This window comes from Prinia subflava, chromosome 3 (genome assembly GCF_021018805.1).
Source record: "Prinia subflava isolate CZ2003 ecotype Zambia chromosome 3, Cam_Psub_1.2, whole genome shotgun sequence".
Taxonomy (NCBI): domain Eukaryota; kingdom Metazoa; phylum Chordata; class Aves; order Passeriformes; family Cisticolidae; genus Prinia; species Prinia subflava.
The window spans coordinates 27,797,828-27,814,898 of record NC_086249.1 but is presented as its reverse complement, the minus strand read 5'-3'; the positions used below and the strand labels follow the sequence as shown (position 1 = coordinate 27,814,898).

Here is a 17,071-nt window from a genome sequence, read left to right as displayed (position 1 = left end):
GAAGGACATTATTTTTCAAGCTCTGATCAGGCATGCTACATCACCACTCTGCTGTCTTGAAACTCTAAACGGATAATAATGGAGCTGTCACACATTAATGAATAATATATAGTTTTAGGGTTTTTTTTTTCTGTGTGATTAAGCTTCATTATGGGTTTTTATTGATTTATTTCCTTGGCTTCATTGTCAGATGTGAAGTTAAGTATTGCTGCCTAGGCGTATTTATGTTTAAATTTTGCTAGCACTAATCAACATGATGAAGATGACAGACAACACATAGTTAAGTCCCTCACATGAGAGGCAGCAGACTGTAGAGTGGAGAGCCATTTTTGCACACAATTATTGAAATGACACAATGCATCATTTTGAGATTTTTCATGTTACTAGCTATTACATTTGCACCCAAAATGTTATCTTCAGCTTTTAAAATCAAGATTGCTTTGCTCTCAGATTCTGGTGGCAGATTTGTACTGTTCATCCTGCATGCTATGAGAAGAAGGGGATATACTACAGGAAGCATAGAAGAAATAGCTTACAGTTGATGGAATAAAAACTCAGTGAGGGTAAAGATTATATCCCACTAAGGAAATACTAAGAAAATGAGCCAATTACAGCGAATATAATAGCTTCTCTTGGTATTTCTTATAGAGAAGCAGTGATCTACTTCTAAAATTTGTTATGTATAACCAAAAAGACCTCGACCCCAGCCATGGCTGAAGTCAAAAAGAAAAATCAGAACAACCTAAATCAGGGAAGCTGCATAAAGCTATATAAATGGCAATCACATATCAGGACTGAATTGGTCCTGGTAGCACTGGTTGATGATTTCTAAGGGGTAGACAGTTGAGGCTGTACTCAGCTGGTAAGCAAGTAAACACTGCAAGTGTTCAGAAGTGTTCTGCACAGTTTGGCTAATAGGTTGTCACATCTATATTGGCTTCAACAGACTTACTAATGGAGAAAAGTATTCTCCACTTGAGCTTGGGCAGCCAAGTGTGACAGTAATTGACATCACTCTCCAACCTAAAATTGCTTTTTAACTGTGTAGTTAATTACACAATGACAAGCTGTGAGTCTCTGGCCTTGGAAATCTTTTGGTCCAACAGCCTTCCCCAAAGCATACACATTTTTCTGATGCTTTAATTTAGCATTGCAAGTAAGAGCCACTTTACAAACCTGTTTTTGAGTTAATCCTGAACTTCCCTTTCTCATTCCCTGATCTGATGAGATAGGCAATCTCAGCATTTGTACCAATGTCTTGGCTTGTAGCAAAAACAGAAAGGACCTCAGTGCCAGGTGAGGTGTCTTCAGGTACTGTAACAAGATAATCTCTTCTTTCGAACACGGGAGGGTTGTCATTGATGTCCAGCACTGTAATGGTAACGGTGGCAAACGAGGATAAGGTCTGCACAATGCTTTGATCTGAGGCCTTTACAGTGATGTTATAAGAGGACTGAAGCTCTCTGTCAAGTGGATGCTCCAAAATAATGATTCCTGATGACCGGTCAACTGAGAAGTAACCATCTGCAGAGTCTGATAGGGAATAGGTGACTTTTCTGTTCACACCTGAAAGAGAAGCAAATGGGAAAATGAAAATGAGAAATAAAGAAAAGAAGAATCTCTCCCCATCCAACAGAAACGCTAAGCAAAATCTGCTATCACATGGAGCACTTCCAGTGGGGGTTGAGGTAGGAGTGCTTATGGGTACAATATTGCTGAAAGTTTGGGAGATCAGGACATGCTCGTCTCACATGACAAATCCCTGTGGATTATTTAAGTTCCTTCCCTCATCATGATACTTTTTTTTTTTAAAAGATTACTTTGCAAAACTGCTGTGTTTTGAACCTTGAAAGCAGAATCTAGATATGGTCCTTGCCTGTAACAGCTTATAATTGTATTAGATGAGACAAGCAAAATGCTGAAACTGGAAATGTCTCAGAGCACATCTTGAAGGAATAGAAATGTACAGAAGAGGAAAATAAACACACAGAAATACATCAGGTGGCACAGAATGTACTTGCTACCAGTGCTGCCTTGGTGCTACTGTTGAGCAGAAAAATATTATCATAAGATGATACCTGTTAAACAAAAGCTGCGTCAAAAAACTCCTGCCAGAATATGAACATTTTAAAAAGGAAAGTCCCTCTGTTCCCCAGCGTAAGAGCAAAAACTGAGTTGTACAAAAGATATCCTGCGTTTTTAAAATCCTGCCCATATTTCCCAATACAAAGCACCTATACACCTAGCTGCTGAATATGCAGATCTATGCTAAGGTTGTTGTCAGTAATAAGGCCTGAGGGGATGGTACTGACTTGGTTTCTGCACTACAGTGGGATAGCCATTTCAAATCTAATTAAAAGTGAACACAGATATAAGCTCATTCAACTCCTTTGATACTAGTTGATTTTGTGATTTCGTCCTGGGTGCTTCAGTAACAGATTATAACTAAAATACAAAGATCCACTAAAATGGAGAGTCTCCATTTTTAACATCTCTCACTTGAGCACTTGCTGCTGTTTTTGTTGGAGAACAGACTTTACAAGCCTGACATTTATCAGATGAACAAGTGCTACCAATCCCTTCTAGGCATATTTTGTTAATTTAAAATTTGTGACAGTATTATTCTGCTTTCCAGCAGCATAGCATTGTAGAAATGTCTGATCAAAAGCAGCACAAATCACAGTTGTTTTCTGCTTGATGTAGCAGGAATTGAGCATCCACACAAGGGGGAGCTGGGAGACTCTTTGTTCAATCACACACACATAAAAGCTAGGGCAACTACAAAGTCCCAGATCCTACTTGAAGGGCGTTAGGAATTACTGTTTGGCTCTTCAGAGAATAAAGTTTTTATGCAGTGCTTGAGATACCACAGTACACTTAAAATGTTCAAATGTCTTTAAAATATGGAACAAATTAAATGGCAATATTGCAGTGAACCAGACTGTTAGGGTTTTTGTGCTGTTTTGTTTTGGTTTTTTATTCACAGCAGAGCCTCTCTATTCACCATGGCATCACAAGCATGAAAAATAATATGTCCCACCTTCAGCAAAACAGCAAGGCAATCAAGGAAGTGACTCCTGTCCTGCAGATGAGGAACTGAGCTCAGCCCACGAACACACAGGAGATTCTTTCATGCTAAAACACACGGGCTTTAATACCTCACAGCTGCTGGAGAGCACACTCAGCCCTTTCCTTAGTCTCTTGACACATACATCCAAATACTCTGCCAGCTGACAGTCAACCAAACTGACAAACATTAAAAGGAGTAAAGCTCTCTAGAAAGCGGAAGATTTTCAGAGTCTGAATGGTTGGAGCTATCCACGTTTCCAGCTGAAGAGGATCTCCTTCAGCTAGACATCTCCCAAAAACTTCCACTTACAAAAAAAGGACAGACTGACTATAATAATTAATGAGTTAGTAGTAACAGCTGAACCTCAAGGATGCTGGAAAATGGGATTTTTTTTCCCCTTGATTCAGAGCATGCCGCTGAACACCCAACCTACACATAAGTTTTAACTGTAGAACTATTTAGTATTCTGCATGGGCCACTCTTGGTGCCTGCCAGTTTCTACACAGTATCAAACATTTCTCTGAGGCAGGGGCCCTAACACACATCTGTGACTGCAGGAGAGCCCTACTCTGGTTTGCACTTACTTCTTCACTGTGATATCCATGAATTAACAAAATATTAATAATGTTCTTTGTAGGTGATTAGTGATGTTCCTAGAATGGAGACAGATCAGATACATATTACGGTGTTCTAGTTGCTTACTCTAATATATCGGATTTTTAGGCAGAAATGGAGACAGTAAAATCCTTAAATTCAAAATGCTTTAGTCCAGGGGCTACCCTCTCCTGAGAGACCAGTGTCCACCAGTGTGTGTCAATGGCATCCCTGCCACAGAGGTGATGGTAGATTCTGCTATGACTATAAAGGAGAAGCCTTCTATGGAAAAGAAACAACTGCTTCAATGCCATGGTTGCTGCACTGGTAAAGAGAGCAATCCTCCCACACTGCTTGCCTACAGCTGTTGGGGGATTAATGTTTGCAAACTGTTTAGTGTCAACTCACTCACTCAAACTTCTCAGATTTCTAAGGTGCCAATCATGAACATGAGCTATTTGAACATGAAAAGCCTTTGCAGGAACTATTACAATAAGAAAATTCCAGTACATTTTTTTTTAAATAAAGGAATAAGGCAGCACATTTTCTATTTAGACTTGTATTAGCATATGATAGAACATTGCCCTTTGCCAAATCTCTGGTGTGAAGAGCTTGTAAAACATACACCCTCCTAGTACCTCAAATGCCATTCTTCAAATAGGCTTTATTCTTGGTTTCTTCTGTACTAAAACAAAGGGGCACATACTGAATGTCACATCATGACAACTACTATGGCGTTGCTACTCTAAATAGCACCACAATATATAATAACTTTACTTCATAATTCAGCACTATCAATATCCTCTTTGTATAAAGCATAGCACCACAGAATCCTTCGGGTTGGAAAGGACCTTTGAGATCATCAATTAGCCCAACACTGTCAAGGCCACCACTCAACCACATCCCTGAGCATCACATCTACACCTGTTTTAAATACTTCCCAAGGTTGTAACTCAACTACTTCCTTGGGCAGCCTGTTCCAGTGCCTGACAATGCTTGCAGAGAAGAAATTTTTCTTTCTCTCCAATCTAAATCTCCTGTGGCTTAACTTGCTGTCATTTCACTACAACCTTCTTTTAAGTTGCTGTAGAGAGAGAGAAGGTCCCTCCTGAGGCTCCTTTTCTCCAGACCAAACCCCCCCAGCTCCCTCAGCAGCTCCTCACAGGACTTGTGCCCCAGACCCTTCCCCAGCTCCGCTGCCCTTCTCTGAACTTACTCCAGCCCCTCAGTGTCCTTCTTGCAGTGAGGAGACCAGAACTGAACACAGGATTGGAGGTGCAACTGAACTGAAAATGGTGGAGTTACAACACATTTTGATCCAAACTGGCACCAATTAAAAGGCTGAGCATTAATTAACCCAAGGCACAATCTCCATACGGCAGTAAGTTTCTGCAGTGGGCACTACGTTTATGCATCACACATAAAGTAAAAGTTACACATATTAAAAGCCACACATAGTGTTTCTCCTTTCTGTTTTCCTCTGCCACCCTGAACTCATTATTTAATATGTTTCCCCAAATATAGCTAGACCACTCATTTTTGTTTATGTCTGAAAAATGATGATTAACTTTTGTCATCTGCTCATTTTCATCTTGAAAACCTATAGAAAGGTAATGGCAAGTATTAAAAATAAACGAACAGGATGTAGACCAGAAGGCAAGCTGAAAAAAATTTATTTTTCAGTTTAGCAGAATTGGTTGTATAGTTTGCAAACATACAAAGCAAGCTATTTGATTATTCTTGTGATTCCTCTTGTTTCTTTTATGGTGTGATGACTAACACTAGTGTGTACCTATGACCTTTTCTGTCTACCCAAATGTTAACCACAAGGCCAATTACTAGTAGATAAAACTCCACAACTTCGTTAACAGCAAACAAGACAAAAGATGAATTCTAAACCAGATTTTATAGTACTCTACTCCATCATTTTGAGATGAAAGAGAAATCTTGCCTGAAGTACCTTGTTGAACTGTAGAAGAATATATAGCCCCATAGGGGAAATATTTCAAGTGACTTTTACAACTTAAGCATAAAACCTGGCCGAGTTCAATCCATAACAGCGCTACCAAGATAGATTTCCACTGTTTTTCCTTTTTCTGGGGAAAAAAATAGCCCTAACCCCAAAGGCCTTTATTCACACCACTGCTCCAATGGAGTCAGGGCACCATGGGATGAGGGCAGGGCAGAGCTGAAGATAATCAGCCCCTTACTGAAGGGAAATAATTGACAGGAATGGGAGGTATGAACTGTTAGCAGTACGGGACCATCCATGGATGTCTAAAACACTGCTTTCCAGCTCACCTGGGGCTAGTGTTGTCTTTTTTGGTCGGAAGTAGAGATCTGGCTAGTTGGCTCACCCTCCATCTCTTTCATACTAGGGATTTACACATTCAGGGTACTGGCTTACATCACTTGATATACATACACTTGTTTTCTTCAGTGCCCCCGAGTCAATTTTTCTAAAGTCAGGATTTTGGAGATACCTGATTTAGGGTTACACATTGAAGCTGGCAACATAGGGAAACATAAATGGAAGCAGTGGCATGCACACACAGAGAGGGGTTAAAAAAAATATATACATATATATAAGCGTGAATAGAACTATTAAGATAGAAAAAGACCTCTAAGATCTTTGAGTCTAGGTGTGAACCCAGCTCCAAACCTTGTCCTCAAGCATCCATGCACGTTTTAAACACTTCTAGCGGTAGTAATTCCACCCCGGATAGCCTATTCAAATGCCTGTGAAGATTTTTTTTCTTAATATCCTATCTAAACCTTTCCTGGCACAACTTGAGGCCATTTCCTCTTTTCCTTTCATTTGCTACCTGGGAGATGAGACCAACCCCCACCTCACTACAAGCTCCTTTTAGGAGTAGTTACACTACAACTCCTTTTAGGTAGTTATTAAGAGCAAGAAGGCTGCCTCTCAGTCTCCTTTTCTCCAGGCTGAACAACCCCAGCTCCCTCAGCCTCCCTTCATGAGACAAGTGCTCAAATAGTTCGTATATTATATTTCATATATATGTGTGTATATATATATAGAGAGAGAGACTATTCATATACATATATGTTTAAGTGATCCAGTTTGAAGGTAGGGTTTATTCACCCAATATAACGCAAGAGATACAATTCTCCTTTCTCTAGTTCTTTGCCTCTGTGTTGCTAACAATGTCTTGGAAATCTCAAAAATTAAAGAAACTACTAGAAATGAGAAAGTCTTGAGAGTTTAATTTATCCCTGCACAAAGACAAGATGGATGCAATTTATCCCCAAATAGAGGCCTATCCTTTGATCAGGAACTTGCATAACCTCCTTGGATAACACACCCCAGTGCCTCACTTTTCTTACAACTAAAAATCTTGTTCTGACTTTTTGCTGAGTTTGATTAAATTAATAAAAGACAAGGGAAAAAAAAAAAGAACACGGGTCAACTTCCTTCCTCAGAGCTATTTATCTGATAGCTGAAAACTTATATTTTATCATCTCAACTCTTTTTTCCCCGGCAGACTCTCTCAACTGTTTCAATATTTCCTGACTTTACTTCCAGACTTGTGATCTCTTTTGTCAATCTCCTACATCTTCCTGGAAGACATAGCCCACATCTTCTTGAAAGCGCTGTTCCCAAAACAACACAGCCTTTCAGATCAGGATTTGTCGAAAACAAGTAACTAGAAAGAACTACTACTTTTTTTCCAACATTATTCTGGTTTACTCATCTCATTAAAGTATTTGCCTTTTCACACCAGTATGAAAGTGCAAATACGTTCAGCTGTGGGTCACAGTAATAGAGCTGCATCTCTACAATTCTGCTGCCCAGACAGTCACCACCCAGACAATACCAGTCCACTTGGCTGTCTTGCCTAAACATGAGACATCACATTTATCTTGATACCTTTCATGGGTTTTTTCACTTTTCCAACCACAGCTGTGGCTTCGACACTACCCAGGGTAACTTGCAGCTCCACTCTGCTCTCTGACATTTAGCAATACAGTCCTTATGCCTACTTATGCATTCAGGAATCAAAATTGCAATGCTGCACCCAGTACCTTTCTTAACTTACCCCTCCAGTGTAGTGGTTACTACAAACTCCCCTGATAGCAGTTTGGTGCAGACCATGTTTCCCTGGCTTACACATAAAAACATGGTGCAGTAAAGTGCCATAAAACTCACTAAACCTAAGCCTATTTAATAACTAAACCTATTTAATAAAATAAATATTTATTTCAATATGGCCTCCTCACATGTTGCAGAAGGAAATGAGACTGCTTTGATGACTTCCAGTTCCTGAAGACAGACTACATTTTAGTCATCTCGATACACACATCTCATTATTTTAATGCAAGGAGGGTTACTGCATTCTCCTGACTAGCCCTGAAGCTTTGAAAATATGGCCCTCTGAGGGATTCAACTGGGTTATGCTGAATGTTTTGATGGAGGCTTTCAAAATCTCCGAATGCCTTGTTTATTTACCTCCTAACAATAAGTCAAGTCTAAACTCCTAAGAGCCTTTTTTTTTTTATTTGGCAATGTTTCAGGGGTCCAGTGGGCTTTATCTCTGCATTCCTATTACTGTTTTTGCCTTTACCAGGAAGGCAAAATCTAGGTTTTCTCCTGAACAGCTCACTGAGTGAATTTGGACCTGCAAGTGTCTGTAGGACTAGCCAGCCAACTGGGGAATGTGAGGCATTGCCCTTCCACTCTCCTTATGAGAGACCAGACACAGGTCTGATGGTAAGGACACCTTCCCAGGAAGAAGATGTGTAAGGGTACATCATTATGGACTATTACTATTCATCGAATAAGCTCTGAGGAACAGAGCCCAGAACCAAATCTCCCACCAGACTACAGAGCAATGCTCACTCATGCCTTTTGTTTTGTGTTCTGGGTGTTTTTGGGGTTTTTTGGTTGGCTTTTTTTTTTTTTCCCCTTTGGTTTTTTGAGGGCTTTTTGTTTGTCTTTTGGTTGATTGGTTGCTTGGCTTTTTCTTCCATAGCTGATTCCTGAATTCTTTCTGAAAACAGCTCCAGTGAGAGTGGACAGGCCTCCCTATTTGAGCTACACCTCTTACTTATGCAATGCTGTTTTGGATTGCTAGAGTAAAAGGAATTAATATTTCATCTCTCTTTCATGTCTCTTTCATATCCTGCATTAGAGCCCTAACTTGGGTACTATTTTAAAAGTCTGGGAGGCAACGATGTGGGTGAAGATATAGGAAGCACCATGTATATTTTAAAGAGAATGAGTCATCCTCTGTAAAGTGTCTTGTAATATTTATTTTAAAAAACTCAGACAATACTAAGAAATGCCATCTAGCTGGCCTCATTGCCAAAGTTAACTACCTACTAGCTGTTGAGTTTTAGTAAATCTTCTGTCCCATTATTTCTGTTATTCCTTTCATTCATGTTTCAATCCCTGTTTTTGTCTTTTTCAGATCCTGAATGCTCCAGAAGTTTCTAGGTCCATTTTAAGGGACGTGCCCAACATTAACAAACACACAAAGCAGAGTTTGCTGTGTACAGGTTTTGTTAGAAAATGCCAAAATCAGTATCTACTTCAGCATTTCTATTATTTTGTTACTCAACATTACACATAATTCAGAGAGCTGCTCTCCAATCAAGCTGTGACTGTCTTACACTTCTCTCTGACACTCCTGCAATCCCACCCGGCAACACTTTACACTTCCCCCAGCCCAGCTGTGAGGCAGCTGTGACTTCAACAGGCTCAGCTGCCCTAATTCCTTCAGGAGCAAAGCCTCATTGATGAGGCTGAAGTCTGTACTCTAGTTCCATGTATGTATTCTTGAAAGTGGTGACCCATTAAACAGCCTGAGTGATTTTTTTCCATGCTGGGCTCACCAGCATTCTGATGCTACTTTCTAAAAACCAGTAATAAACCTCAGAGAATCTCTGTATTCCTTGGTTGCTATTTCTGGCAGATATTCTATTTTTATTGTCTTAGTAGTTTCTTTTTTTCTCACTGGCACAAAGAGAAGAAAGGAAGAAAAAGAAGATAAAATATGCTTGCTTCCCCATCCCCTTGGAGGAGCGTACACACTAAACTGGACTGGTTGAAACCTGAAGGAAAAGTCGTATTACCATTCTTCCCTAGTAAAGAAATTTATTATTTCCCCTGCAAGTGCCTTGTAAACACACATGGTAAGGGTTTGGGTTTGGGCTTTTTCTGACAAAGCAAGTCTTTTTACTGAAACATCAGAATCAGTGAAGACAAATCTTGCATGAAAAATATCATTTTTTGACATATTTATTTCAAATCCAACATAAAATTTTCCATCAGAACCTGAAAGAAAATGGCACTCCTTCTCCCAGTCTGCCAGTTTCCCTATTAATTCTTCTTAGAGAAGTTTAGGTTTAGGAAGCAGATGTCTCCTTCTAAGGAGGTCAAACAACTTCCCCCAGAAGGGCTGAGTCTGTTCTGCTACAGCTCTTCCACTTTGTGTGAAAAGGTGAATAATTAGTTCCCCACACCAAGAATCAGACTGATTAGAGACTTGATTGATTTAAATTCTCCAGATTAAACATAAATGCACTAATCAGCTGACAACAGACTCCTTCCCATAAATCCTGGTCCAAATAATATTTAACTCTATAAAACTGCTTAAAGAACACAATCAAATTTAACCATAATTAACTCATATAACCTGACTGTATAAACCTGCCTGTGGGAGGGTCTCAAATCTTATTCTGGCTTCCTGAATTAGGCTTTCAACACCCATGTTTTCTCTCACATTCCCCAAAGTACCACAGCTTCAAATACTAGGAACAAAGAACAGAAACCCAGGCTCATCATTCAAATCTACTGATCCCAAAACTAGTTGGATGGTTTTTTTCAGAACTGGTGAATAAACCTTAGACCATTCTGCTCTTGAAGCTACAAGAAACCTAAGCACGAAAGTGAGAAAAGGCTTTGACTAAAGGTAGCACACAGCTGCTTGTTTTTCTAGGTTGCATTACTCAATGCTATTAAATCTGCTATCAGATATGGGAGGTTATTTCCTGAAACCACATTTTTTCTTCATGTACAACAGATCATGAGGATGCAGGTCTCTGGTTATTCCCAGAGGACCTCCAGGGTGCTCATGCTGCACAGCACTACTCAGTCCTTGGAGCACAGCACTTTCTGTGCTTGAAGGTAGCCAGATTGGACTGAGTCCCAGATAACCTGCTGTAGATGTCCCTGCTTGAGCAGGATGGTTGGACAAGATGCCTGCTATTCAAGGAAGAAGCAGGCCAGTCTCATCAGTGACTCTGAGAAGCTCATAGATTTGCCTTCCCAAACCAGAACATGGGTACCAGGTGGCTCCTAGCAGCGTGCATGTTACCACATCTCCTGTGTGATGCGCTGGCACGGGCCCTGGGCTGGGGAAGGGCTCTGGGGCTGGGGGGCAGCTGAGCGTGGAGCAGGGCAGTCTGCACACTGCATGACCAACCAAACCAAATGAAGGCCACTCCTGCCAATTTTTTATCTACATGCCAGTGTTTTCCTGCACCTTGGCTGCATGCAATACAAGGTGCTGGCTCAGAGGTGGCCCAGTCCATCTGTACTGGCTGGTTGTGCAGGGAACGGGGATGATCTGCCACAGCTTTAAACACTGGCTCATGGAGAGAGAAGCTGGAAGGCAACAGTGGCAGGCAAGACAGAGCTGCCTGACAAGGCTATTCCTATTTTGAGCAAAATTAGGATCTCATATTGATCATAAACCCAGAAAAAAATCAATTGGTAGGTGAAATCACCGGAGTGACTACAGATCTGGATGGCTGATGCCCCAGTGGTGATGAAGAAGACTGCAGAAGGCTGGATAATGCACTATTCATTCTTAGTGCAGTAAGTGCTCCTGCCTTGGCTAGACTACACTATCAATCATCGTGGAAACAGGCCTGAGCACGGAGGTCATTCACAAAGCACAGTGGCTGTGCAAAAGCCACTGAGGCAGGATGAGGCAAAGCAAGTGAGGCAGGATTTAACCATTGCTTAAAGCACTGCTGAGCTTGGATGATGCTGTCATTCATTCCTGTTTTGTGTGAGTGAGGCCACAACACTCTGTGCAAGCAGAAAACATGAGCAGCACTGGAAATGAGTGTGTGCCTGCACCTCAGCTTTGGGCTCCACGTTTATCCTGAAGTTTATTAATTTTTTTAACATCATACTAGTCACAAAGTCCCATATAGGCTTCCTCAGAGTTGCTGCCCTAGCATGACCCTAATTCCTTTGAAAGAGGCTGATATTGCCGTTGTGTGATGGGTTTGCTCAGGTAATTACACCTCAGCATTCATTTCAGCTCTTCTTGTGCCTTAATTTGAACAAAATGGAGTAATTTGGCTCTTTCCTTTGGAGGCAGTGGGAGGTGAAAAATTCACTGCTTTCAGTGAACCTCTCAAAAAAATGTAGAAACAGCATTTCACTTTCATTTCTTAGTTTGAACATTTCCAAACCTGCTGGTGGTGAGTAAGTAGCAAATACCATATTGTGGAAATAATAAAAATTTCCAACCACAGCAATATAGGAAAAGGAATTGTTTTCAATTAAAACTACTAAAATATCCTGCCAAATAGACTTATGTATATTCCCTCTCCTTCAGGAGACCACGTAATTTAAGATCCCCAGCTCTATGTAGAGCTTAGGGAAAATGACCTTGTGTGCTACTAAACAGCTAAAACTATTTTCTTCTGCTGAATACTGTGAAGAAGGATCACAGTTCTCCCTTTGTGTGTGCAGCTGGTACAGCTAGTTTCTAAGTATGTATCCAAATTATAAATATATTAAACAGCAATTTGTGGTCCACTCCTATAGTTTCACAGGATATTATGAGATCAGGAACTTCAACAGATATCAAAGGCCCAAGGCAGATATAACACTATTTTTCTCTTAACTGGAAATTGTCTTAATTATCCAACAGTGTCTGAACACAGTATTCCCAAAATTCTTTTAAATTGTGTTTAGTTGTGGACCACAAAGGGACTTCTCCCAAGTTTTCTCTCAATGGCTTCTGTATTGTTGCTCCTGTCCTTACAGTACACGGCCCTTCAGGCCCACGCAGAGCAGGCAAATGCTAAGACTGATCACAAGATGTTTCCTGAATGTTAAAAATTTATTTGTACGATGCTTACTGCCTCCACTGATGTTTTCAGGATAACACTTCAAAAAGCCTTAGAGGAATATCACATCAGGAATATCAATAATACATTTTTTCTCTCATGGGAACATTACACTACCTGAACTCATTCATTATCTAGCAATAGGGAATCAGTGATTTTAGTAGGGACTAACGGAACAGTAATTAGAACAAAATCCAGTTTTAGGGACTTTACAGTCATTTACTTATGATACACTGTATGGTTTGATTTTCAGGTCTAAGCATTAAGAAAGTACATAGCCCCTTCTCATTCATCATATCCATCACTGCCTTTAACTTCTCTAGTTTCAGAAGGAAGGTACAGCAAATGGCTCATGGTTTGTGGTTTTCTTTTAATTGCTAACCATCTTATTATGTACAGTTGTTGCTAGCAAGAACTTCCATTGACAACTTTTCATTCTAATTGTGTCCCCTCTCTCCTTGAATGTCATCCCACCTACAGGAGAAATGGTAATTAATACAACAGCGGAAAATAACAACACTGTCTCTTCAGACAGTTCAGTCGTTTACCACCAGTAATTGGCTCTTCACTGCAGGACAGTATCATAATTTTAATTGTGAGTTTTCAACCACAGCATATAATGCAGCTTTCATAGATAAAATAATGAATGTTCGCTGCTCCTTTATGAATTCCTGTATATCTAAATCATCAGTCTCACAAATAACTGAGACATCCAGCATGTACTCTACTTGGAAAAAAAAAAATCTTTCATTGAATGAAAGATCTGCTTCTTACATGAAACTACCCAGGCCATAGTTTCTACAAAACACCGAAAAAAAAAACCCCCAAAACAACATCTAAGTTATTTATTTCAACTCAAGTGAATAACCTAAAAATTTTCTAATATTCAGTAGGTTTTACCACTGTATTATGAAAAAAGACTCCCCTTTAAATATTTATAATTGGGTCCACATTTCAAGGCTAAGGTCCTCACATAATAATAAACTATTACACTTTCAATGAATGTGCAGTTAAATAACCAGAACATTTATAATGTACATTCACAGTGTACAATAGTTTTATACTAAAGTAACCAGCTGGAACAAATGGAGCTATTGCAGTATAAAACTCTAGAAAAGCTGTGATTAATCAGGTATAGGTCCCCCTGGCATGTAACTATATTATTTGCATAAATAGAGGCATGGGTATTCAAAATCATGGCTCAAGAAAAGAGGTGAGACCACTGAAGGAAGAAAGTTGCAATTTATCCCCAAAATGATCATTTCCCCCTAACAGAGCTGTTGCTGATCAAGAGAAGACTACATGCTTCTGCAGCTGCTACAATGCTTTTCTGTTTGTAACACCATTATGTCAAGATCAGACACAAGCATTTTGATGAAAAGAAAGAGGAGAGAAAGCAACGGGGAAGATAAAGAAGAAGGAGGAGGAGAAAAATGAAGAAATTTAGCAATAGAAAAGGGAATCTGCACTGTAATTACACCAACCTACAGAATTTTCATAGACATTATTTATTTTTTGCGATGTTATCCACTTACCAACATCAGGATCAGTTGCCTGGACTCTTGTTAACAAAGCTTTAGTGGCTGTATTTTCATAGACACAAGCAGTGTAGTGATCAGATGAAAATACTGGTGGATTATCGTTAACATCTTCTAAAATAAGATGGATTTCTGACTGGCAAAACCTGCCACCACCATCAGTGGCTCGGGCAACCAAATTGTATGCAGGGATTTTCTCTCGGTCGAGAGGGGCCAAAGATTTCAGCTCACCTGAAATTATTTAAAAGCAGCAGCTGTCATTATTATTGTAGCAACATCACTAATTCTAGACAGCATAAGTGTCTCAAAGCCATGTGTTTCACAGGAGCAGGAAAGAGAAAACAAAACCAACACTGCTTATTCCAATAAAGAGATTAAAAACTCACAGCAGCGTCACTTCCCCTTCCTCTTTACCAAAAAAAATGAGGTGCCAATATGAGAGCAAGGACAACAAGCCATTCATGGTGGCTTTAACAGCAGCCTACAGCTTTACCCATATGATCACTACCATGTTTTTCCAAGTCTTTCTGTCACTCTCAAGATTTATAGACTCCTTAACACAGAAACACTTCCTTTTTAGCAGTACCTGTTGTGATACGACAAAAAGTAATTGTTTTAAATTAAAAGAGGGTAGACATAGACTAGATATAAGGGAAGATATTTTTATTATTAGGATGGTGAAACGCAATCTAGGGCACAGGTAGCCCTAGAAACCTTAACTGGATGGGTCTCTGATCAACATCATCTATTTGAAGTTGACTCTGAATATGGCAAGGCGTTTGGCCTAGATGACCTTCAAAGTTCTCTTCCAGCCCACAATATCCTGTGCTTCTATGATAAATCTCTAATCTAAATTGAAGTCTGCAGGGAATCAAAAGATATCCTCTGTTCTGGTTATAACATCCCACCTGGCCAACAAAAATGTCCCTCTTTCTCTCTCCTGCCACCACCATTCAAACGGTCACCCACATCTGCCAGAACTGGAACAATTTGCTGAGTAGCATGTAGCCTAACTGTAATTAAGGAAACCAGTACCCAGAAGTAGAGGGGTTAGGGCTATTCAGAAACACTTGGTTGTCTTCTTACCGTTTTCTGGATCTAAGAAAAATTTATTGTTCCCTGAACCATAAAGAGAATAGCGAATTTCACCATTGGACCCGATGTCAGCATCTTTAGCGCTGATTTTGAGAATTACTTTGTTTGGTGGAATGTCTTCAGGAAACAATGCTGTGTAGGCAACCTAGAGTCAAAAACAGACATGTAAGCTGTGCTGTAGCAGTATTTTACAGTCTTTGAACCACCTTTTAAAAAATATATTTGTAGTGCATCTCTCTACACAGGAAACAATTTTCCTTTACCCAACACATTCCTAGCAATTCCAGTCACTGTTAAGCTTTGAGGAGTCGCAGAAACAATGCCAAATTATGAATGTGAATAGGGCTCATCTTAGGTGCTTAATGCAATACCATTTTGTATGTTCTGTTTATTCCATTGACACCCATGAAATGAAAATCTTGATGAGTGTGCTAACAGAAACAATTGTTTTTATCACCTTATCCAGCAGTTTTGAGGGAAATAGAGATTGTGATTCCCCAGAGGGGTAGAATGGTTCTTGCAATGACAGTAATCCATCAGTGAGTGATAATGTAACAATGGGAACTACGTGAGTATATGCATGCACACATACACATACACACACACACACACATATACATGATTTTCTGTGAGTAGTACCATTAAGGAACTCTGGGTTTTATCATGCCTTTTCTTACACACAGACCTTTCCATTGCACTAACATCAGTTTCCTGGATTGCCTTTCCACAGAATACAAGACAGCTAACACTCTGAAAGCTGTGATCAGGCCACACTGCATGCATTCCTGACAACAGGACAGCAAGCTACACTCTTCTGCCTTTTCCACTAGATGTCTGGTATCTGGAAAACTGAGGAAAGCTGGAGTTAAACTAGACTGATAACATTTCCGCATGGGTTATGAAGGAAGAGGACATTCTTTTTTGCAGGGAAGGAGTAGCTGCCCAATGCTAACGCACAACACATCATTTGTTGAAAAACCAACTAAGGCCACTGCATACAAGACTCCTTTGCAAGCTTTATGAGATCATTATCCTTCAATCCTGGCTTCACAGGAATGCTTTATCCTGCTTCTCTCCCAGATCACTGCAGATTCTTCAAGACCACAAGGATGAAAATCAGCACTGCCTGTGAATACTTCGAATACTTACAGACAGCAAGAGACACCTGTAGGGAAAGCATCGCTCTCAACACAGCGGCCGATTGCCATGGGGGGTGTTGACTCACCTGTTCACAAACTGGAGTGTTATCATTAACATCAGTGACAGTCACTTCCACAGCAGCTTGGGTCACAAAGAGGCCATCTGTGGCAGTGATGTTCAGATAATAAACGTCTTGCTCTTCCCGATCCAAAGGCCTTTTAACATAAACTTTCCACTCATTCTGAACCAGTCCCAGAGCAAACTTCCCTTTGGGATTCCCTCCTGCAGTAAGACAAGCAACACACAATGAGCTGTGGTGCCCCTTCAGAGCTCCCACCTGGTTTAAACACAGAGACACATCACTAAGCAGCCATCATTGCTTTCACAGCTTTTGGTACTTCCAAACTCGCAGACTAAGGAAATCCGTAATGAAATTACACTTCCTGTGTTTATTGCCCCCTGAATGCCCTGTATGAAAGTGAACCGATAACTTTCACTGGAAAAAAAATCCATTTAGCAG

The 17,071-nt window shown here is 40.1% G+C and overlaps 1 protein-coding gene across 1 annotated transcript in view; it reads right to left on the bottom strand.

Moving 5' to 3' along the window:
* The window catches only part of FAT3 (FAT atypical cadherin 3), a 401,226-nt gene that overhangs the window by 53,141 nt on the left and 331,014 nt on the right, over positions 1-17,071 (bottom strand). The window contains exons 11-14 of the mRNA XM_063394467.1: positions 16,637-16,833; positions 15,403-15,556; positions 14,314-14,547; positions 1,177-1,566 (exon numbers count right to left, since the gene is read on the bottom strand). Of these exons, the coding sequence (XP_063250537.1) occupies positions 1,177-1,566; positions 14,314-14,547; positions 15,403-15,556; positions 16,637-16,833 (975 nt within the window). The remainder of the gene's footprint in view (positions 1-1,176; positions 1,567-14,313; positions 14,548-15,402; positions 15,557-16,636; positions 16,834-17,071) is intronic.